General features: G+C 38.0%; 1 protein-coding gene across 1 annotated transcript in view; it reads left to right on the forward strand.

Moving 5' to 3' along the window:
* The first annotated feature begins 17,399 nt into the window (after positions 1-17,399).
* nfic (nuclear factor I/C) overlaps positions 17,400-19,651 on the forward strand; it is a 105,365-nt gene continuing 103,113 nt past the window's right edge. The window contains exon 1 of the mRNA XM_056252377.1: positions 17,400-17,940. Within this exon, the coding sequence (XP_056108352.1) occupies positions 17,938-17,940 (3 nt within the window). The 5' untranslated portion in view covers positions 17,400-17,937. The remainder of the gene's footprint in view (positions 17,941-19,651) is intronic.

Genomic DNA, 19,651 nt, shown 5'->3' on the forward strand with positions numbered 1-19,651 from the left:
AGCTCAAGACGTGTGGGAGGGTTACACATGTTGTGCTGTTGTAGCCACAACCTTTTGAAATCACATCTGACAAGCGGAAAATGAAAATCAACTTACAACAGAGAGAGGCAAAAATGTTTTCAAAGTGATCGCAATTCATCTTGTTTTTTGCATTTTACGTGTGGGTGGAGGTGTTTATGCTTTCTTAGCTCCTCTATAGACTCCCTTTTCATAGTAACTTCAGTGCTGGAGGTCTTCTTGGAAACAAGAATATATATATGTAGATTTATGTGTGACATGTAAACCTGTGGGTTTCTTAAATGATCAGGTGTGTGTGTGTGTGTGGCACTTTGCAGCTTACACATTCATTTTATTCACTATACTGTAGCTCAGAAACCAAAGATTCGGTCAAATACGGTCAAATCTGATTCCCTTCCTACTCATGAAATAAGAGGGAGGGGAGAAAACTTAATCAAAAGAACATCTCCTCAGAATTTGGGATTTCCTAAAGTAGAGCCTAAATTGTGCAGAGGAGATTAGGTTTGGCTAATGGGGTTTTTGAATTAAATACAAACATGGTTACAACTAAGTTGGACTTTTACAGAATTACACTTAAGCTAAAGCTCAGGGTAAATCAAACTTTTGGGTTTTAAAGAGCACACGGTATTAAAACAATCTCAGATTTTTGTTGGGAAGGGCCATTTGGTGTCTGGGCACACTATAGGTTTTCTTGTGGCTTAAAGGGATTGTTGTTCATCAAAAATAAAAAAATTGGCATCATTTACTCTCCTTCATGTTTTCCAAATCTTTCTTATGTGGAACACAAAGAAGGTGTTTTAAAAAAAAAAAAGTCTTGCATGTTTTTTTTCCTGTTTTTTTTCCCTTCATACAATGAAAGTCAAAACAGCATTGGACCCGACTGACTTTAATTGTATGGACAAAAAAATCTATAATACTTATTTACCCCAAATATCGTCGTTTGTGTTGCTTAGATAAAGAAATGCATATACATTTGGAACAACTTGAATTATTTTTACTAAATGATTTTTCAAAAATAATTAGGTGAACAATCCCTTTGAGAATTCGAAAAAATCAATTGATTTTTGTTTATTACCGGCTTAATTGCTTTGTTGATAACCTGCAAAGTTGTGGAAAATGTTCAAATCATTTTAATACTCAATTTGGTGCAGTAAATGTATCAGTTATTACATTTTCTTATTAAGCAGAACCTTTTTTGGCTGCCATGCTTGCCATCCAGCATTGTGGCATGAATTGCGAATACCAGCATGCGTAACACTTTAGACTTAACAGGAAGTACGCCTCAGGGTTGTACCGCCAAACCCCATTAAACAGCAGAGTTTGATGGTAACTCAAAACAGAGAGGATGGCAAAATTTGTACTAGAGCCCATGAATCTTTCCCCCGTAGTGATTTTCTAGGTGACAGCACGGGGGTTGTGGTTCCAGCCCCTGACTTCAGACGTCTGGAAACTGACATGAATCATTCCCAGCAGTAGAGAGAGCAGAGAGGCTAAAATTAGAGAGAATGGTCATTGCGGAGAGGAGACACACTAACAGGCCTCACAGATGCGTCAGTCAGTACCCGCTGAGGTGGGAGGGTGAATCCCCTGGGCATTTACACGTTTCTTTAGCCATTTACCGTATTTGGGATCATGTGATCTGTGACTTTGGGTGTACAGGTGTAGATGAACCTGTGGCTGTACAATGGTACAATGATACTATCAGTTCTCTATCAGTCAGTTACTTTTGGCGTACGTCGTGACCGACGAATAGGAACCTCGCTAGAGAGGCCAATCTACTTCGAGTGAAAATAAACGAGCCAATGCACATTGGCGTGCAATCATTTGCATCAGCTCTTCAGCCACGTGTTGTTTGAGCAAAAACAAAAAAGCTTTTTTTACAGCTGGTAAGGTGCGCCGTGAGAGCGCTGAAAGGCTGTTTTTACGCCTGGTAAGATCGCCAGCGAGAGAAACAGCGCACGACAGGTGCACGTTTCTGTCCGTGTTCGCTGCGACCATTCCCCTTCGTGCTTCAGCACCAAGGAGAGCAGTCCCTAAAAGAGCTTACACGGGTGGAGTTTGTCTTTTTAAAGATGTCACTCAACCTGTGTGTTTCTGGATGCGGTCGTTACCTGGAATCACAGGATGGTCATGAGTGCTGTATCGCGTGTCTGGCATTGAACACGGCAGCGTTTGTGGATAAGTCATGTCCCCAATGTAGGAAGATGACCATCTCTAAGCTATGGTCGAGACTCTCTTTCCTGCAAAGGGGTGGAGTCCCTGCGCCTCCGTCATGATCTAACCCTCCTCCGAGGGTTGCTTCAGGCGGTGGAGCGGGTGACCTGAGGATCACGGTGAGCGCGCTTCCTTCGGGGAACCAACTCCCCATGATGAACAGATATCGATCGCTGCATTGGAGGGTGGGTCAGACTTCTCTGCGGATGACGATTCAGCGCCGCTGCCCCCTTCGTTTTTGACAGTGGTGCCCGAGTCAGACCCGGAGATGATGGCCTTGGTGGAACCCTCCACCGTGTCCCGAGCCCTCGAGGCTGGACGATTGGTATCTCAGGGTGGCGCAAGCTGGTTCTCAGCGACCCACCCCGGTGCCTTTCTTCCCGGAGGTGCATGAGGAGCTCACTGGGGCGTGAACAGCACCTTTTACTGCCAGAGACTGTCCCGGTGGCTCCTCCTCCCTCACCACCCTTGATGGCGGGGCAGCTAAGGGTTACACGCGTATCCCACCAGTGGAGCGGGCCGTTGCTATGCATCTGTGCCCTAACTCCACTTGGCGTAGAGAACCGTGTCTCCGTTCCTGGGCCTGTAAGTACTCGTCGGACTTAACCAGCAAGGCTTACAAGGCCTGTGGGGAAGCCGCCTCTGGCATACACACCATGGCGTTGTTGCAGGTCCATCAGGCCAAGGCACTGAAGGACCTGCACGAGGGTGGTCATGATCCCCAAGTTCTCCAAGAACTTCGCGCCACGACGGACCTCACGCTTCGTGGAACGAAGGTGACCGTGCGGTCGGTGGGTTGTGCGATGTCCACTATGGTGGTCCAGGAACGCCATCTCTGGCTGTGTCTGGCTGACATGAGGGAGACCGACAAAGTCAGGTTCCTTAACTCCCCTGTGTCCCAGACTGGCCTCTTCAGCAACGCAGTCGAGAACTTTTCCCAGCAGTTCTCGGCTGTACAAAAGCAGACTGAGACGATTAAACACATCCTGCCGCGACTCGGCTGCTGCCTCCACCCCATCGCCTCAGTTGTTGTCCGCGTTGACGCGCAATTACACATGCAGAGGGAGCATGTAAAAGCCGGGGAGCGGTTCTAGCAGACCAATCAGTGCTTGCGGTAGGCGTAGAATTGACGCGTTGTTAAATTTTTGGAGAGGTGCACGTCAGGGTACGCCGAAGGGTACGCGCGCTACACACAGCCTACGGCGTAGCTACGGCGTGAGTTCGACGCAGAAGTATAAATTGGGCTTAAGCCCTCTCCTATCGTCCTTCCGGGGAGGAAGGGGCAAGAGGCTCGCACAGGGCGCTGGATGGGGTCAGCAGCTGTGGTGCTTTAGTAGGGATTCCTATTCGTCGGCTGAAAGGGAACGTCTTGGTTACGTATGGTAACCCTCGTTCCCCGAAGGAGGAAACGGAGACGTACGTCCCATCGCCACATATGCGGCGTCCAGTCGGGGCAGCCAGCTCATCGGCTTGGCTCCTCAGCAAAAATTTGAAGTGCAATTGCACCTGCTGCTCATTATATACCCGCGCCGCGTGGCTGAAGAGCTGATGCAAATGATTGCATGCCAATGTGCATTGGCTCGTTTCGTTTCTCTCGAAGTAGATTGGCCTCTCTAGCGAGATTCCTATTCGTCGGTCACGACGTATGTCTCCGTTCCCTCCTTCATATGTTCCCTCCGTTCCCTCCGAACCATACGTAACCGAGACGATGCTAATACAATGGTACTTCAATATATGCTATGGCAGTGAATGATTGCCATATTCATATATTTACACCATACTCAAAATTAATTCATAGAATACCACGGTATTACCACGATACTGCATAAAAAAACATGGAAATACCATGATACTTTTTTCTTTCTTATTGCTATTATTGACTACTAGCAGTACAGGTAATGTTGCACCTAACAATTTTATTACAATTAAAGAAATAGCTCACCCAAAATTAAATTTATCATTTACTCAGTAATGTTACTCCAAACCCATATTATTGAATTAATAAACACAAGAAAAATAATCAAAGGAGCTGTCGAGCTCTTATACAAATGACAAAAAGTCATTATTCATGAATCATCTTCTCCACTAGCTCAAACCCGCAAAGTTTACAAACCCTTCGCAGAATATGCAAGATAATATTAACAAAATAAGAGGGATCATGTTTTATATGCTGTCTTGAATAGCTGTTTTCATCACTTAAAAGACGTTTACATATAATCCACAAGACAAAATAACTGAATTTACACATATGAACCAGTTAACAGTGAACCACAGTTCTTCAGAAAAATCCTCCAGGTCCTGCACATTCTATGGTTTTCTAGCATCTTCTGCATATTTGAACCCTTTAGTGACTATGACTTTGAGATCCATCTTTTCACACAGAACAATTGAGTGACTCATACAACTATCACAAAAGGTGGAAACATTCACTGACGCTCAACGCAGCAATACCTGGGCGGTGAACATTATTTTCCCTCCTTATTTATTAATTTAGCACTACCCTTCAGAAGCTACATTAGATATTTACATGTTTCCCCCGAAGACAAAATAAGTAATTTACCATCTAATTCCGGCTCATAGTGCACATTCTGCAATGGGTATGTAAACTTATGAGCAGAACTGTAACTGCTGCAACTGTAGAGCAACTAAATGAAGTCTTAATGCCTCACAATTAAACATTTCCTGTCATGCCAAGTGGATCTTAAAGCTTCAGTGCTTATCTCTTAATGAACCGCAGAGCAGAGGCACTGAAAAAGCAATCTTTTGGCCCCCGTATAATCCACCACCTTAAAAAAGGAAAATATTTTGTTTTGCATTTGCATGCCAGTCGTCCAGTATAATCCTGACACCATCTGTGAGAGGGGATCTTCAGACAGCTGCATGCGATGTTGTGTCTATACTCTCTCAGCCTTTGGTCATCCCTTTCAGTGCTTTGCTTTAGTACCCACTACCCATACTATCTACTTGATTCAACATGCAGTTCATAAAATGCTGATAGTTTGAACTCTACAGTTTGAGGGTTAAGAATCAAACACTGAAAATCCATGTAAGTCTACCACTAATATTAACACTAGGGGACACATGTCTTTATGTGGCTGTCACAGCCCTAATCATTTGTAGGGTTCTCAAATACAACATAATTATCTGATCAACTCATTTGTTACATCAGCCTCATTTTTAACACATTTATGAAAACATCTTAATAGAAAAAAGCCATAATTCTGTTTAGACTGAAATATTAAATGTCACCACAAGGGGGAGACAACGCTTCGCTTTTTCGTATTTTTCCAGATAGTTATCCAGAGAATGGAGAAAATATGTTTGTTGTACAATGGCAAATTTACTTAAATAACTAGTCTTAGGTTAAGTTGAATGAATGAGGTGTATGATTGAATGAATCAATGGGAGAATGTGAGGCAAAATGTGAAGCGCTTTGGTGGCCATTGGGTCTGTGAAAGCGCTATATAAATGCAGTCCATTTTAAGTTAAATAATTAATTGTCCCATAAGAACCCGGACCAATTTCCCCTTATAGGAAAATTATGGGGCATATAAAACAGACTAAATGGACCACTTAAAACATGTTTCTGCTGTTGTTTTTTAAATACAACCACTCCTTGTCAAAGATCTGTAATGTTACATATATGTCACATTGGGCGTTTATGATACATTTTTAATGTTACATATATGTCACATTGGGCTTTTATTTCTCATTTGGAAAAGAAAAAAAAATGTTGTCATTTTTCTTGCTAAATAACAGTTTTTCTGTTTATTTTCTTTTCCACAACATTTTCAAAATTATAACTTTTCTGGGAAGATAAAAAAAAAAAAAAAACTTTTTTCAGAAGTAATAGTTTTTGCATTTTATTTGCTTTGCCACATATTTCAAAACCACATAACTGTGACCATAATTGTGACCTTTTCAGGTATACGGTTTAATCAGAAATACATTTTTAGATTATTTTTTCACAACTCGAAAATGTGCAAACTGAATAAAAATAAATAACTACCTCACACTGGAGGTCAACATGTTGAACATGCATGTAATGCAATAACATTGCAAAATTCTACCTTTTCAGGTATACGGTTTAACCGGAAAAACATTTTTTTATTATTTTTTCACAACTCGAAAATGTGCAAACTGAATAAAAATAAATACTGTGTTTTATACCATATGTTGCATACCTGTTTTAGTTAGTTATGCAAAATATTTTCAAAATACATTTCATTAAAGGGTAAACCCTAAACCAACTTTTTTTAGTTAATGATCTGTAATACTGGAGCTTTATTATTGCTGTTCATTGATTCAAGTAATTTTTTTGACATTTGGGTATAAAGTGTTTTAATTGTACAATATTTGGTGTAAAAACATGTGCTGCCCTCTTCAGGTTGAACGGTGGCTACTGCAGTTTCATTTTCCTATTGGAAGTTGTGGTGCCATGTGATGTAAGCAGGCACCAGCTAACCACACCCCTGCCTACAGAGAGATGTGTTTCAGGTGCACGCACCCCCTCCGCTGGCCTCTGCCCACTTTTCCAGCATTTTTCAAATATTGTCAGTGGGTGGAGTCAGGCTCTGACCAGGGGTTTAGTTACTCTTTAACAATGTTATTAATTTTACTTTTTGTTTTGTTTACATATGTTAAAATATGCTTTGAATTGAGCAGCAGAATATATATAACACTAAAATAATTGAATCAGCTAAATTATTTGAGCAGGTCATAACCATTTTTCTTAATGTGACACATACGTCACATCAAAATTCCACCTACTGTTTTAAGGTTAAAAGCCCGATGTGACACATAAGTCCGCCCCTGCACATATGTCACCACAACATTTTCAAAACTTGTTTTATATCAATTTGTACAAGACATGTTTTAAAATCTGGTCAAGTGTAATCTAGGATATGTTATTAAAACATTAGAATTGTTGCATGGGTTGAACATACCTTTAATAACAAAAACAAGTGTTTTTAAAAATTGCTGACACTGCAACATGTGCACACCAGACAGGCCACCATTTTGGAAATGTTACCATGGCAACAAAAATGCACACATTGTCACATGACTGAACCTGGGTGTTCCTTAAATGTCCCTTAGGGACTTCCTGGGTTGAAAGTGAGGTATAATGCTTTAAAAAAACCTTTTCAGATGATCACCAGTGTTTGTGACACCCACGTCACATCGGGTTCTTATGGGTTAAAGGGGAAAAAGTTGTTTGATTTGACCTATGCATTACTTTTCACCAATATATTATTTTATTCTGTGTTGCTTTAATACTCTATGCCTGCACTACAGGTACTTTCCATAATTTTTTATTTAGGGTTGTCACACTTTACTCTTTTGTTTTTATTCAGAACAAATCCAACCAGTCTACTCTAGCCAAGGCATCCAGTAATTGGACACAGTCTCAACCCCTAAACACTGCCGCTTCAGGCCAAACCTCATGCATTATCTTTGTAGTTCTGTAAACATGCGGCATGTAACATTGTTTATCTGTGTTAGAAAATGGAATTAAGCTTTGAGGTGTGTCCAAAACTGAAATACAAAGCACATGAAAATGATTCATATAGTTGGGATAAAGCACAACACCACAGATACACATCTGTAAAGGGTCAAACATCTCATATTGCTTTATTTTTTGTTGTTTTGTTGTTTTCCATGATTGAACCTTAACCACAACTGAACAGAATTTTTGTGTGACGTAAAGCTGTTAGGTCATAATAACAATTTGAATAGAATTGAGTAGGTGCTATACTTGAATTTAGACGGCCAATCAGGACTAGAGTTTTCTCTATGTATTTTATTTCAAGTCACATAGCTCATTTCAAAAGTTAGCCAGTTAGCTCATTTTTAGCTTGTGCGATGCTATCATAACATCTTAGTAGTTTTCCCAGAGGGTTTTGCATACTGTATACTCTAGACTAGAGTATACAGTATGCAAAACCCTCTGTAAGCTATATAACTATAAGCATATTTAACATCTCCTTTAAAGATTATATACTAGTATATAATCTTTAAAGGAGATGTTAAATATGCTTATAGTTCACCCAAAATGAAGCTTCTGTCATCATTTACTCACCCTTGTGTCATTCCAAACGTGCAACTTTGATCTAACCCTTTAAGCATCTTAACAAAGTATGTAAATACATAATATGATACTATACACATGCTATTATAGGCCCGGCTTAAAATAAAACACTCATTCCCGGTTTCACAGACCAAGCTTAAACCTCTCAGACAAAAATGCATGTTTGAGCTGTTTTAACTTATCTCTTTATCACCCTATAGTTAAAAATGAATATACCAAAATGTATTTGAAATACATTTATTTTATGCTAAGTATATAAATACATTCTGTAGGCTACCTAATATAAATACCCTGAAATTTTACTTTTGGTATACTAAATTGATACATTTAAAATATGCTAAATTGGAACAACTAATTTTGTACTTAATGCACTTTAGTTATACGGAAGTAGTGCTGAGGTCCAACTAAAGATATACTTAAAGTATGCTTGATTGTGCTAAAGTGGAACTATTTGAAATATACTTTATGTACACTTTAAATATCTAGCATTTAAAAACTGATATTATGCAGTGATCTTACTATCCGTACTAATAGTGATATTAAAACAGGTTTAATATTAAGAAATGTGCATTGTGCAATAAAGTACACCAAATAAAGTTTAATTACAATAAATATATCAGTAAGTCTCAAGCGATATGTTAGTAATTATGTTAATGGATTTGTAGTATACTTGGTGTGAAATATAGGTATAGGGTTTTTTTCACTAGGGCAGTGAAACTTAAATGTTGATTTCAATTCCTATAATTGTCAGTTTTATTCTGACTCCCATACCAAGCCATTTTCAAGACTCAAATATCAGCAGCTAATCTCTTTTAAATGTAATATATCATTCAATTAATGAAGAGATCATTAGTGATAGCTGCTTTGCTGTAGAATATGTGCACTCGTCCTAAGGTCTTGCAACGCTGTGCTAACTAATCTGCATGTAATTAGAGTTCTTGGACTCGGCTGCGGGGTGCCCGGGTCATTAGCTTATCACAGCATAATCACTGGCAAATTACTGCGGTGTAATCATTTTCTAATAGCCATTAGTGGAGTCCCACAGAGGATTCGGTGATTCATTTCAAACATTATGCAAATGGTGGATATTTGATGCTGAGCAAAGCTCTTTTCTCAGCATCAGACTGTCTTGTTCAAGGCTGCTCCATGAATCATGTCATCATGGGAGCATCTACTGTATTATGGATCCATGTGTTAGCTCTGTCAATTAATACTGGAGGTTTTGCCATCGGCTTTGTGGTACATCATTGATTACTTTTGTTGTTCGTATGTTGGGCTTTGCTGTGAAATGAGTAAACTATCTGAACGTTATCTCATTCTTAACTTTATAAAAACTAGTGGGACGGAGTTGCAAAAGAAAATGGACAATTCTTGTTTTTATGGATTATTGCAGTATTTATTATAAATGATTCATCTTTTATTTAAATTCTTCCCTCTGCAGCAGCGACATCTCTTCTCTTCTCTGATGACGTGTTCACTGGCGTTAGGGCGGGACAACCTGTCACTCACATGACATCACAGCAATAGCAAACGATAACAATCCAAGCAGTTCCCAATAGACAAAATCAAGTCCCGCCCTACATTTGTTCTGGTTTGAGAAGCCATTTCATTCGGATATACGTCACATTAAAGGAAAGAAAAGACTATCGCAACATCCGTTTCAAGCCGACTTATGGATGTCTTGCACTTTCAGATTGTATTTATGTTTTAAAAAAGTTTTTGTGATATATTTGTGCAAATGATGATCTTACATTTTGTCGATGTACTGTCCAATACGAATCCTACAGAGAATGTGAAGCGACGTCACGCTGCATTGCATGCTGGGGTTGCGCTGCTATCTTAAGAGGGTCGCCCTCTGCTACTGATGCTGAAATTAATACCGATACCTGCTTACCTTTTGTTTTGTTTTTGCCTTTAATATAAATATTCACATTGTCTTCAGGGAAGAGAAGCTCGGAATTGCCTTACAAAGCACTGGAGCTCTCTATTGGTCAATTGCCGGAGCATCACACTGGTTCCCTCGACAAATACCCGATGGGATTTTCCATTGGCTTTTGGATTATCGCAAAAAATAAGCTCTGTGACCAACAAAAGTTAATGATACGTACACGTTTTGTCCATCATCAGATAATTTTCACAAATTAACACAACTTTTTGAATTTTGAAGGCTAAATACAATCGGCAGAATTAAAAAGCAAGGTAGGCTATGAACTAACTACACCACGGTCCCACGACTTCAACGTTACCACCAGTAAGTGCCAACAACTCTTTCAGTTTTGATCTAAAAACATTTTCCCTTAAAGTTTGAGTTAGAATAGTTTGTAGAGCGCAATTACAAGCACAAAGTGACTGTAAAAGCAGACTGAGCTAAACTGTTTAGATGATGACGTTTAATCTCATCGACAGCCTCTGTATAGTCCCATTTAGCCACTTAGCAACCGCTTTTTTCAAGTTTAAAAGAATTATGAGTGGGGTAACTACTGATGTATTTTATGTCGTAGAATAAAACATGAAAGTGTTTTGAGGTTGTGTTAACCACATACCTTATTTCAGGCATTTAACCAAAATCCCATTTAAAAAAAAAACTACTATTGACTTTTGGACGGTGGAACCAGAAGTGCTAAAATGCTAAATCGTTTACAGGTTTAGGCCTACAAAAATGCATCATCCCTGCACCACTCTATTACTAGTCATGATTAAAGAAACTAAGCAGAAAAATCAAAGACCAGAATTGAAATTATAATGATCTTTATTAATCCAACGGAGCCAACCAACTCTGTGACGTCGAATGTTTAAGTACGGCATCTGCAAAAGCTATAACACAATATCTTTTTTCTGTAAAATGGCTACATTGATCATGTTTGTTATGTAATTTTGGATTAGAGTGGAAAATTAATTTACTAAAAAATGTTAATTTGACTGACTGCTTCATTTCCACATTAATGTACTGTTACACCTCACAATGTCTGTTGGCAAGCTTTTATTTAGAGCACTAAATATAGGCTACATAAATTTAGTTTAATAGGCTATGTGTAGAAAAGAGATATATAAAGATAATATATATAAAAAGAATATATACTTATGACACCATTAAAAAAATGTCTCCCCTCATTTGCACCCTGAAATTGTACCGTTTATTAAAATGTGCACTGAGAGAGAGGCTAACTTGATTTGAACCACTTGGTTTTTTTTATAGAATTGCTTGGCTTACGCCTAAAGGTGACTGTAATATAGAACCATAAATGATCCACAATTGGAAAATTAAGCACAATTTGAACTTAGTAAACATTCAGATGGCAAGAGCAGTGAAGGAAAAGTTGTTCCTCTTTGAGAAGAAGGCGCAAAGTCTTGGCAATGGACTGCATGCCTTGGATCTGTGTCTTGAGAGAGAGAGAGAGTTTCCAGACGTTCCCCCCTCCCCCTCTCATTTTGTAGTAGTTTGGAAAAGTGAAGCTGTTTTGTAGACTCGAATTTGCCTAGGGCAGTATATATGCGTCTCTGGAGCAGGCCAATCATATATTACATCCACATGTGATTTCATGTCAGAAATGGCCACAACAAGGCAAAGTCCACATGTGCTTAGAGTCTTTACTGCAACTACAATGATGCCACTTGAGGAGGGGGAAGAAAATACAAATGTATATGACATACTAGATCTGCAAGGCACTTAAACAGCAGTTAAATAGGAAATTAACCAGCCATTAGATGTATTTTAGACTGGTATTACTTTAAACAGAAATAAGACCATTGTAAGCATCTTCAGGCTTTAACCCTTCAAACCCGCAGAGCGTCAAGATGCACTCCCCTTACAAATCTATTAATAACTTCGGAATGGATCAAGGTATTAACTTACTTTTTTTTTTATTAAAAAGCTGACATTCGTCTGCGTAAAAGGACCCTGACTTTGTTGACTTCCGCGAATGAAAAGCCTTCCGTATTTGAGTGCAAATCTATAGCATTTTACCGCAAAACGGAGAAATTGTACTTAATCCTATCTATTGTTATAAAGATCTGTTGTGGGTGTGTGTGTGTGAACCAATGACAGATCTGTGTGTGAACCAATGACAGACCTGTGTGTGAACCAATGACAGACCTGTGTGTGAACCAATCACAGACCAAAAACAAAAAATGACGTTTTCAGGAACGTAAAAAAGGGGAGGGGTTTGGAATCAATCCCACGTGGGATTCGCAACGGTCTTTGAACACAACACATTTGGAGATACACGTATTTGTACTAGATTCTTTTCAAAGAAAACATGGCCAAACGGATTCACTGCCGAGCAAGCTGCTGAAATGATTTTTGCCGAGAGCGATGAGAGTCAGAACGGATCTGATCCAGATCGATTTGATTCGGATGAAGATGATCAAGTTCTGGACGGAATCGATCCATTTGAGGAGTAAGTAATGAATGCAATATTGCTGATAATGTCTTTTCTAATATATATTGTATCAGTTTTTTTAGCAAAATTATTTTAGCTTTTCAGAAATAACGGAGCAGTAGGCTAATCAAATAATGTGCGCCATCAAGTAATGTGCGCGTTTTGGCCGCATGTAACTTAGCTGCTAGCAGCTAGTCCCTCTTCATTTGCAAGCTATTTCGTTTACTTTGCTTGTCTATTTTATTGTAATGTTTTTTTAGGGAAATTTTATTGTAGCTTTTCAGAAATAAGCCTTATTCTAAGGCCTGTACTATTTGTCTACATAGGAGGGTGTTTGGAAGACATTGTATACTCGGTGCGTAATGATGAACGCTCCTGTAATAATAGTTAGATTATTGTAGTTAGAAGTTCTATGACTTGGATGGAAAAATACACGCATGATGATGAATAGCTAATCTTTATTTACCACATTGTGTGTTTTAGAACAGCCCCAGAACAGCCGATTGCATCATTGCGCAACCCAGGACTCTGAACGCGCCCACGCCCTGGATGGACTGATGTGCAAATGCAGTGCACAGTGACATCTAGAGGTTGTTTTTGGATGTGTTTGGTAAATTGAGACAATATTCAATTCAAAATTAATATTTGTGTTCCCTTTACATTTTCTTATAATTGCTGTGTTTTTCAAAACAAAACAAAAAGTATGGTGACTACAGTCACAAAAATGTAAATAGTTCATTTGTTTCTTTATATTTTTTCACCCATTTTTTTTTATTTTTTTTCTAAAGCCTTTGACGAATCAATATTTGTTGTAAAATCCCTTAATCATCTATGGTTTAATATTTTTCTATAATAAAAACAAAAAAATTGAACTTTTGTTTTTGTATTTCTTGGTGATATATCACAGCAGAAGACATACAAGTGTCTTAAGAAGTGTATTGTAAATGCATCCACATTGTAGCTGAGAGTCTATAGAATCCAGAAATATGACTCTCTTCACTCTGCTATGAAAATTGACCATTCCAGAAGCCAAAATATCAACATAGTGCTAGGCGGGCATAAACCCCCTCAGGGTTTGAAGGGTTAACATATCCACACTTTATTCATGGTAAACTGCAGTATTTCCATCTCACCACTAGTTGGAGTATGGCACTGTTTTATTCACTGAACACTTGATAGAGATAGTAATTGATAGCCTACCTAGTACTCACTGTACAGTCTTTGTACACCAGGGACCTCATCTGTACCAACTCTTCTCTACATATAGCCAAAATTATATCACATAGTAATTTTTTTTTTTTTTTTTTTTTAAATAAAAAGTTTAATAAAAATTTATAATTTCTTGGGTAGGCTATATCACTCACAGATAAATAATATGACTTGTATGTATTAGTTAAATACCATAAATCTACCCAACAGAATCGGGATCAATCACAATAATAAGGATATAATAGCTAAATATCTCCCTGAGGTTTGGAATGCTTTCCACAAAATATCACAACCGTTTTTGGTCTGCCCTCTTGAGGATGTCCACTTTTATGAGTCAGAATGATTATGTACCTGCAGGCTGTTTTTTTTTTTTTTTTTTGAGATTACATCTTACATGCTTGCTTGGGTGAGTTAAGAGGCTAAAAACAGACCAAACACATTTCCACCAAACATTTTATGAGATGGTTTAGATGACATGATCTATCAACAACACAACAAGCTGCAGTTCATTTAACTGGAATTTCTGAATGTTTACTTTATAATTTCTCCTGATACAAACCGAAAACGAGGATAGAGAATTGGTTGAGTCCTTTTTTTACTTAGTGTTTTTCTAATGATGTGTCCAAGCCAGCTCTACCTGTCCTGTATACAATATGCCAAAACACAGTTCACATATACATAGGTATTTTTATATTGAATCACCCTTAGAGGAGAATGCAAATATCATATTCCCATTCTAAAAGTTATTGTATATATGTTAATCTGTCATTTGTGATCTCAATATGTAATTTTACATTGGCATCATATCGGTGGACTTTTATACATACTTGTTTAGATGCAAATAATAAAATTGCCACTCTTGCATTGAATTAGAATATAATTACATTATGCATTTTTGTTGTAAATAGGAGCATTACACTGTCACTTATTGTTACCTAAAACATGATCACTTTGAAGAGATGATTTTGCACCTGTGGGCAGTTTCCAGCAAACCTGGTATCTGCCCTGCTGTGGTGCTGGTCATATGCTTTGTTACACTCTTCTTAAATGGATTAAAGGATTAAATGCCTGTCCTTTCTCTTTCAGGTGCTTTCATGACTGTAAAAAATGAATAGTCAATTTGTGTGTCAGCAAGTTTTTTGTTTTGTTTTTTACTTTAATATTTTGTGTGTGGGATGTGTGTTTGTTATACTTTATAAAGTTAGAACTAGAAATTAAGTGCTCTATAGTATAACAGCATAGCCTATTGCATTGCGTGCGTGCTTGCCTACAAATAAGACTGTAAACCTAGTCATCGGGAGATCAGCACGAAATGTTTTTCAGTTAGCCAAAATGTAATTTAGATCTATAAACAAAGTAAAAAAATTTAAGACAAAGTCTGTTTGTTTTCATAGAGTGGAGCAGAAGGTTTTTTTTTTGTTTTTTTTTTTTTTATCAGAAGTTTTGTGGGTGAAACAAAAGCGCATGGGGAATGAAGCGACCCAAAATACGCGAATGCATTCAAAGTTGCCAACAAATACACGAGAACATGTGGATTTTGGAGTCTTGTTTTAAAAGGAAAAAACGTATTTAGATTCTTTAAAATAGCTCACTTTTAACATGTTCAATTTAACAGAGCTTATATAAGTAGCATATAGCATATTTAAGTTTATTTATTTATAGTTCCAGTCATGCGGCTAAAATGCTATTTCAGTTAAGGAATAAGTAGGCTAAAAGTAAAATAAAGTGTAATAAATAAGTATGGTAACAGCATAGGAAATTATACCATATGCTGCCTACTATTTAACTTGTTAAAATAGTATAGCCTGCAAATAAACGCTTGAAGTTAAAATTAGGCTATACGTTATCTCATTAGATATTTGTTGTTTTCATATCTGAATTTATGTGGGTTTGAAAGTTTGCGCCTATAGGAAAGTTATACAAATGAAGCTTTATTCTTCATTTTAGTAAATTATGCTTCAGAATATTAATATGGGCAAATAATAGCATTAAAAAATCGCGTCTTTCAAAATATAACAAGTAGCCTAAATAAATGTCCTTTTTAATCATATTATTTTAATAAAGACACATAAACATTGATAGTTACTGACCAATACTTTCATATTGACCCACTATTTCTCAAAAAAGCCTGCCAAATGACGGGAAGGATAAGTAAATACTTTGCTGGCATAGAGGTTTAACGAACTCGCGGTTTTTCGCCTATGTGCTTTTTCACAAAGTGTGGCCCACCTGTGTAGTGCTCAAAGAGTAAACCTTTAATAGTGCATTCAACGTTGTCGAAGTTTCAGCCTTGCTTTTCTTCTTCCTTGGAAAAAGCTGCTACAGCTCCCTGAACTCTAAAGCCAAATGTTTAACCTCTCGAGTTCCTCATCGGACACTATCGACCGGAGCCAAGAATGACAAGCTTATCATTTTATTTCTGCATGCAAGCCTAAATCGTACATTAGGCTACATATAAAAGACCAGTAATTTTTTCCTAGGCCTACCTGTCTTTTAGTTTATTTATGCTCTAAATGCCCAAGGTGTCTTGTGTAACCCTTTGAGATGGGAGGAAGAGTCACTAAAGGACCCTTCAATTGCACTGTCTTAAAACGCAATTTCAAGGGATACTGGCAATATGGTACCATGACAAAGGTTGTAGTGAACCTTGTTTATTTTAACTCGTTCAAAGCAAATACATTTGAGAATAATGATTTTGTTCTTTTTCGTATAAAGTTAGACACACACGTCCAAAGATATGTCCACATAAAACAATTTTTTTTATTGATAGGGCTATTGTTTATCTTGGCGACAGGATGGGCACAACTCTACAATCAGTTTTTGAAGTTATTTGAGCACTTTGTGTTTGTTCTGTCATGACTGGTTTTACATTCTAAGCCTTGCACCATGTGTCCAATTATAAATAAGGATATCTGTTATAAAATGTATTAAGTTAGGCCATATGTATTATTTTATTTTATTTAAGCTATTAGCTTATAAGCTATTTTTACAAAAGGTTCACATTTTTTAAACCATCAAGTAAAAAGAGGCCTTCTAGCCAACTTGAACCTATAGCCTACACTTGAGTGTATATATAATTTAGTTATAATTAACTTAGGATGTTTTTTCCCCCAAACATTTTTAAGGTTTTTCTTTATGTGTTTACTTTACAAATGTAATTCATTTTTTCGGTCATGCATCTCCACAGTAGCCTTTTTTCTTTTTCTTTTTTAAAATTAGCCTACTCAATTTGACCTGAACAGAATTTGGAGACATGCGTTCTCATAATGTATGCATTGATGAATGTATTGCAGTCATTTCGTGCATTACATTATAATATATTTCGGAATAACTTATGACAAAAATTGTCACGCCATTGACCCATAAATAAAGTAGCCTATAAGCCTACACATAAACTACGCCATCAAGTGCAGTTCTTCTAAGCGAGTTGCTCCACTGCACACACACACACACACACACACACACACACAAACACACACTGACACACACACTCACGCCACCCCCGTATTTCATCAATTCCTTCTCCGCGAGGACCGTAAGATGTGTGTATGGAGCTCAGAACAGCGTCTGTGTTGCCATTCGTGTTGTAAGAAACAAAAGAACATTGATTCCTCTCTATACACAAGGACATCTATGCGTGCTGCATGTGCAATGCTGCAACGCTATAAGACCGACGATTCAGCACTGTAAATTAAAGATACACGACCAAAACAACAGCCAGCACCTTCAGCCAGTGCACTCTGCAGCAAGCCGTGCATTACTGTAAATCCCTTATTTTGTCCTTCTGTACATTATAACGAGGATTTCCGTTTGGACGAGGCTAGAAGACTTCGCGTGGGACGTTTTCTATTTGGCCAGTGTCCGGGTTTATTTCTCCCATCCGAAGAGCACGGATTACTTCTTTGCGAAGATAAATGGATACGGAGTTATAAAAGCACCCGACGAGATGACCAAGCGTTGAACTGCAGAACTACGAAAACCTCGAAGCTGTAACTTTTTTTGGGGGGAGGTTGGCAGTTTCGCTTCGAAATGGTACGTTAACAAATCAGTTTCATCATTATTATGTCGTTGCTCCAAAAGACGAGGGAGATCACGAGTTGTGCACTCTTAAAGTCAAATAAGATCATCATCAACACACAGGCGCCGTATTTCGGTTTTCCCTCTGCTTCCTCTCCAGCCGGTTACTCCTTTTCTCGTTGGTTTTCGGCCAAACAAGGTTTTGTGGGAAAGGCTTAAAATGCTGGCGCGTTATTTTCTCTATTGAGACGTGCAATGGTTAAGATAACATTAGCTACCCTGCGATTGGGCTTTTCTCCTGTAATGAAAGTTATTTGTTTTGTGACAGCCGAAGAAAAAAGGGCGTGTGTGTGTTAACCACGGGACACCGAAGGCCAAGTTGAAGTTTAAAGCCAGTAGAGGCAGATGCCCAGCATTCGAGTTTGCACAGCAGAAAATGGCCGCAGGCTCGCCGGCATGAATTTGACATCTACGCCGACAGAGGCGCTCCCTCCACGGCAGAAGTCTCAGTTAGTGCGCCGAAGTCACAACCGGGAGTTCGGCATTGTTTCAGAAAGTGCTAGATACTGCAGTTACTTGTCATGTTCGCGTGGCAGTTGCAAACTTAACCAAAAATTGATTTGACCCGGGTTGATTGTTTACAGAATAGTAACATTTAGTTTGATACACTTTTACAAGTGCTATGTTGTAACGTTAGTTCCATGTTTTCAGGCATAGGCTACCATGCTTGCAAGTAATTGATTATGCAAATATGCAATATTTGCTACAAATATGCTACATGAATTTCAGTTGTTTAGGCTTATATATCAAAGTACAATTGTATGACATCTTTTAAAATAGGCTATGGTACAGTAGTTTTTTGTAAGGTAGACTTTCCCTTTAAGGGAAGACATTCAACAACAGACTTAATAGCTATCTTAGTCACGACTGTTACCTGTTAATTTGTGCATATAGGCTATATTAACAACAAATATAATCCTAAAATATAGGCTAGTTATTTGCTCTCTGGGGGATATTTTCAGTTTATGTTGTACTTTCAGGAAGTAAACGTCTTTCTTTCTCCTTCAGCTTTTGGGTTAGGTAATAACATTGTCTGTTTACAGTAGCCTAATAATTCAGCCTTTCATAATTGTTTTATATTTAGGGCTATATTTTCATGTTGTACTACCTACTCAAATCTATTCTTTCTCTTTAAAAAAATATAATATTCTATTGATCGAGATTGAATAATAATATGTGGCAGTTTCAGAATAGTTTTAAGGATAAAGAATTATTCTTATGAACAGACTGTTTTCTAATTATGCACAATTATAATGTTTTGAGGCGTCGGGGTTTCAGCAGTGTGATTGATGGTCAGCTCTCGGTCGTTGCTCACAACTAGTGCACACTTTTTTCAGTGCAAATTCTAAAGAATTAACAGTTGTTATTTGCCCTGTTTGTTTTAATAGCCTGCCTGGTTTTACACTTGAATTTAAGTCAACTGACGCCTAGCCTAGTTTATTTGATCTCCGTGTGATCACTCCAACAAAGTTAAACCTGATTTCTACAAAGAAGCAAACTCCAAAAGAACACGTTCAAAGTCCTTGGTGTGGGTATCTATCGAGTGATTATTAGCTACTTGTAGAGTTAGTTATTATAGATATCGGGCTGAGTTATTTTTCTTGCAGTGGCTTTATAAAAGTTTGTGATAATCAAAATATGCATTACCAGGGAACATAGGCTAAAT

The sequence above is a fragment of the Rhinichthys klamathensis genome, unplaced genomic scaffold, assembly GCF_029890125.1.
Source record: "Rhinichthys klamathensis goyatoka isolate OS25496 unplaced genomic scaffold, OSU_Roscu_1.1 h1tg000094l_1, whole genome shotgun sequence".
In the NCBI taxonomy this organism is placed as follows: Eukaryota; Metazoa; Chordata; class Actinopteri; order Cypriniformes; family Leuciscidae; genus Rhinichthys; species Rhinichthys klamathensis.